General features: G+C 53.2%; 1 protein-coding gene across 1 annotated transcript in view; it reads right to left on the reverse strand.

Moving 5' to 3' along the window:
• Nucleotides 1–475: 475 nt before the first annotated feature.
• LOC103904893 (ATP-sensitive inward rectifier potassium channel 12) overlaps nucleotides 476–5,054 on the reverse strand; it is a 32,698-nt gene continuing 28,119 nt past the window's right edge. Inside the window, exon 2 of the mRNA XM_009286425.2 lies at nucleotides 476–2,178. Within this exon, the coding sequence (XP_009284700.1) occupies nucleotides 731–2,020 (1,290 nt within the window). The 5' untranslated portion in view covers nucleotides 2,021–2,178 and the 3' untranslated portion in view covers nucleotides 476–730. The remainder of the gene's footprint in view (nucleotides 2,179–5,054) is intronic.

Genomic DNA, 5,054 nt, shown 5'->3' on the forward strand with positions numbered 1-5,054 from the left:
GTGGCTTATTCATTCCCTTGTTCATTTTTAAAAAATACTGAATCACTTCTTTCAGATTTAATATTATTATTATTATTATTATTGTTATTATTATTATTATTATTATTATTTTGGTAAACAGTCTCCCAAACGGTATGGTGAAAAAATTAAAAACCCTCTTGCCTCCCTCCCCACCCTTTTTCCCCAAATTAAAAAGAAGTACGTTAATGTTGCATGTTATTTCAAGTGTTGTTCTTGTGCAACTGAATCAGACTGCCTGCTGGAAGGAGCAATTTTTTTTGTTGTTGCTGCTCAGTTAAAAAATAAAAGGAAAAAAAAGAAAGAGCAAGAGAAAGATTTGTTTCCTGATATTTCCTCTTTTTGGATCTCGCAGTGCTCGGCTTCAAGAAAACGCTGGCGTTTTCCCCGCGGGGAGAGCAAAGCCCCGCGGGGCCGCGTGGGGCGAGCGCCTGCCTGCGCCCCACGGACCCTCCTCTTTCCGTCCGTCCCTCCAGAGCCGCCGGCCGCGCTGCAGGCACCGGGCGCAGGAGACGCGCCGTGGCCTGCCGCCGTCCCCTCCTGCAGACCGCTCAGTGGTTATTGCGATGAAACTGAAAACTATGAACGATACTAATTTCTCAAGCATTCCTATGGCACTTGCATTGTTCTGCATAATTTGAGCGGGTTGTAGGGGAAGAGATTAGAGGAGGAAAAAAAATACCCTCGGAAAAGTCAATGGAAGGACCAAGAGTCATATTTCCGACTCCCTCCTGTATGACCGCTGATCCAACGCTATTGTGGCTTGAAGCCTATCGAACTCGTGCCTGTTGTCCGGGCTCAGGTCCTCCAAACCCCGGCTATCATCGTCTTCCTCTTCCTCGTCGCGGCTCATGAAGGCCAGCTCATTCTCGTAGCAGAAGGAGTTGGTGCTGGGCAGCAGGAATTTGTTCTCCACCAAGTCCTTGGCGCTGCAACGGGGGGTGGACGGGACCTCGTAGGTTTTGTGGAAGTGGGAATAGTCTACTTTGTACTGGTTTTTCTCCTCGAACAAGACGGGCTCGAAGCGGTGGCCCCAGAGGATCTCACTGGCCAGGTAGGAGCTCCGAGCTTGCGTCGTCATAGCGGTGGCTTCTACCATGCCTTCCAGGATGACCACGATCTCAAAGTCGTCTGTCTCCAAGTCCTGGCGGCTAATCCCGAACAAGGGGCTGTCTTCGTTGATCTCGTGGAGAATGGTGATGGGAGACACCAAGAAGATACGGTCCAAGCCTTTATCAAAGCCCACATCGATGTCTATTTGGTCGAGCGGTATGTACTCCCCTTCTTCTGTGATCCTGGGCTTAATTAGCTGAGCTCGTACGTGGGCTTCAACTATGTGGCTTTTCCGGAGATTCCCAACTCTCCACATCAAGCAGAGTTTTCCATCTCTCATTGCCACTACTGCATTATGGCTGAAAAGTAATGTCTGGGCCCGTTTTTTGGGCCTGGCCATCTTTGCCATTATTGCACCAATCATGAAAGAGTCAATTATACACCCCACGATGGACTGAACCACCACCATGAAGACCGCAAGCGGGCACTCCTCCGTCACGCAGCGGAAGCCGTAACCAATAGTCGTTTGGGTCTCGATGGAGAACAGAAAAGCAGCCACAAAGCCATTGACCTGCAGAACGCAAGGCTTGAAGGTATCGTCTCCACCCGGGTTTTCTAGGTCTCCGTGAATGAGTGCAATTAGCCAGAATATCAGCCCAAACAATAACCAGGACACCAGAAATGCCAGGGAAAAGAGCAAGAGCATATACCTCCAGCGGATGTCAACGCACGTGGTGAACATGTCTGCAATGTACCTCTGCGGCTTGTCATCCATGTTGGTGAACTCCACGTTGCACTGACCGTTCTTCTTTACAAACCTGTTCCTGCATTTCCTCCTGGTGTGGATTTTCCCATTGCCAAAGCCGTTGATACCTGGCATGGTGGTCAACCTCAGCCCGTCTTCCTCAGAGGACACGATGCTGTAAGGGTTGACTCTGCCTGCAGTCATCCCTGAGCCAAGCCCACAGTGAAGGTGAAGGGTCTTGCGACTCCTGGCGTCCCCCTGGCCCACCCCTGCCCACCCCCCAGATTCTGTTGCGGTGGAAGAGAAGTCCCAAGCTTCCACGTCTTGGCTTTCACGTCACCACACGGATCCCGTGAGAGGCTCTGCAATGAGAAAACAAAGACACGGCCGTTACCTTTCATGGCAAAGGGACCCAAGGGGGTGTTTGGCCATGGGTCTGATGGGGTGGGTGGCTGCATGTTGAGCGAGGACCCACCCACTGCCCTAACTCTCCCTCCTGTGGCTAGGCTGTTCCCAAAAAACACACAGGAGGAAGGAAGAATGTCTTAGAGTTTGTTCTTTTGTACTACAAAGCGAGTGAGCAAACCTTGCTGGGGAGATGCGGCATTTCTGGGAACCCCAACGACACCAGTGGATGAAAAACCTTGGGTAGCACTGGAGTCTCTCCCCTTCGCTTTTCTCATGAGCTCTGCTGTCGGAGCAGGGTCAGGCTGCTGGAGAGGAAAGCAGAGAGGTCAAGCTGCTCTCCTTAGCACAGAGATATTAATAAAGGTACGCCTGAAAACAGCTCCATTAGTTCACATTGCCTGTGCCAGATGGACCGCTGCCCAGCACATCGTGGCGGCGGTTGCCCAACCTCCCGAGCACCAGCTCTTCTGGGGTCGAGGGAAACCACAGGGAGATGTGGATTTAACCTCCGTCCCCCAGGCCGGGGATGGGAGAGGACATGGCCAACGTGCAGCCAGTTGGAGAAGGCCCAAGGAAGGCACTCGCTTGGGGCAGATGTCCTGAGGAGCAACTTTCCCAACACATCCATGGGGACATGGAGCCATCCACGGTCACAGATGGGTTTTGCTGGCCAAGTCTTATGAAGGGACAACGGCCGCTGGGGAACGGGGAGCTGTTTTGATCCCTTCTGGAGGGCTCAGGCACAGGGTCAGGGACCTACACTCAGCTTTGCCTGGGAGAGAGGTGGGAGCAGCATGGACACAGGCAAGGTGTCCCAAGTCGGGTGGGCTCCCTGATGCCTCTGCGATGGCACGTGGGGCTGCATCAGGCAGTGGACGGGATTGTGGAGAAGCCACGTGGCACATCCCAAGCACCCCAAAGAGATGGCTCTGCAAGAGTGCTCCCCAAACCACCCCCTGCCGCAGCTCGTCCTATTCTTCAGCGACATGGGATGTGTCACTGGGGATGAAACCACCTTGCTGGCAAGGAGACCTGCATGGGGCAGCAATGTGGTGGGGGAGCAGGTGCAGACCCCCCCCACGACACCCCGTCCCCTCAGCGCAAAGGTGCCCGGCTCATGCCTAGAGGTGCAGGCAAACCCGCCGGGCTGTACGTGCTGTGTCGGATCCGCTGGCCCGATTGATTCCTGCAATCAACTCGAGCGCCCGGGGACATGCTGGGACGAGCACACCCTTGCCACCACATGGTGGCCAGGGCCAGACCAGCACCAGTGCCAGGAAGCATTGTCAGGCACAGCCTGCCTGGGGCTGCATCAACCCGGCTAGCAACGATACGCTGGATTGCCTTTTGCAGAAATTTGCCCCAAATCTAGCCTGGGACTTGGGGATCCCCGCAGAATCCCAGCACCACAAGCAGGAGCACTAACAACCTGCCCAAACCTCCCAGGTGCTGGAAACAGACCCACGCGTGGCACCATCTTATACACCAAATAACATATTTCCACCTGCTGCAATCCAGGCACAACCATTTTTTTATCCCAAAAGCTGATTTTTCAAGCACCACGGTTATTTGTTGGTGTGTCGGCAGACCAAGCGATTGCCCCAGCCCCCACCTCAGCTGGGGCAGTCGGCACAAGATCCTCTCCCTCCTTACAACCACAGGGAAGAGTAAAATAGGCACAAACAGTTAATTTTTACAACCTCACAGTCACTGGAAGTCAAATGGGACCGAAGTGGCCTTGCAGAGCTGATGTGTCAGGCTGGCTGCAGGCTCACGCTGCCGAACTCCAGCCTGGTCACCCGTCCCGAGTCTTCCTCCTGACCACACTGGCTACATTCATTAAGGCTTTCTCGCCTCTTTTTTTAATGAAAGCTGAGCATTTGGAGCCGGAAAAGGCTGCTTCTCCATCACCCCTCCAGCTCGCCCCAGGGGAATACGCCGAATGCTTTTGCCACAGGATGAATTTACTGTTGGGGGTTTTTTTAATTAATTCTAGATGCATTTGAGAAGTGAACAAAATGCAATGAGCTCCCAGTGACCTGCGAGAGGATTAGCTGGGGTCTGGATTAACTGTGCTGGGAGGGGAGACGTGCCTGGGTGACTGCAGAGGCAGCGGCGCTGCCCTCACCCGGGGGTGACGCTCCCAGGGACCCTCGGGCTCCCCAGTGACCACCACAAGGCCCTTCCACCTTCCCCCCTTTCCCCCTTCCATCCTTCCTTCCCTCCTTTCTGGCTTTCTCTGTTTCTTCCTTTCTCTCTTCCTTCCTTCCTGCTCTTCATCTCTTTTCTTTTCTTTTCTTTTCTTTTCTTTTCTTTTCTTTTCTTTTCTTTTCTTTTCTTTTCTTTTCTTTTCTTTTCTTTTCTTTTCTTTTCTTTTCTCTTCTCTTCTCTTCTCTTCTCTTCTCTCCTCTTTTCTCCTCTTCTCTTCTCTTCTCTTCTCTTCTCTCCTCTTTTCTCCTCTTCTCTTCTCTTCTCTTCTCTTCTCCTCTCCTCTCCTCTCCTCTCCTCTCCTCTCCTCTCCTCTCCTCTCCTCTCCTCTCCTCTCCTCTCCTCTCCTCTCCTCTCCTCTCCTCTCCTCTCCTCTCCTCTCCTCTCCTCTCCTCTCCTCTCCTCTCCTCTCCTCTCCTCTCCTCTCCTCTCCTCTCCTCTCCTCTCCTCTCCTCTCCTCTCCTCTCCTCTCCTCTCCTCTCCTCTCCTCTCCTCTCCTCTCCTCTCCTCTCCTCTCCTCTCCTCTCCTCTCCTCTCCTCTCCTCTCCTCTCCTCTCCTCTCCTCTCCTCTCCTCTCCTCTCCTCTCCTCTCCTCTCCTCTCCTCTCCTCTCCTCTCCTCTC

This window comes from Aptenodytes forsteri, unplaced genomic scaffold (genome assembly GCF_000699145.1).
Source record: "Aptenodytes forsteri isolate BGI_AS27 unplaced genomic scaffold, ASM69914v1 Scaffold55, whole genome shotgun sequence".
NCBI classification, from domain to species: domain Eukaryota; kingdom Metazoa; phylum Chordata; class Aves; order Sphenisciformes; family Spheniscidae; genus Aptenodytes; species Aptenodytes forsteri.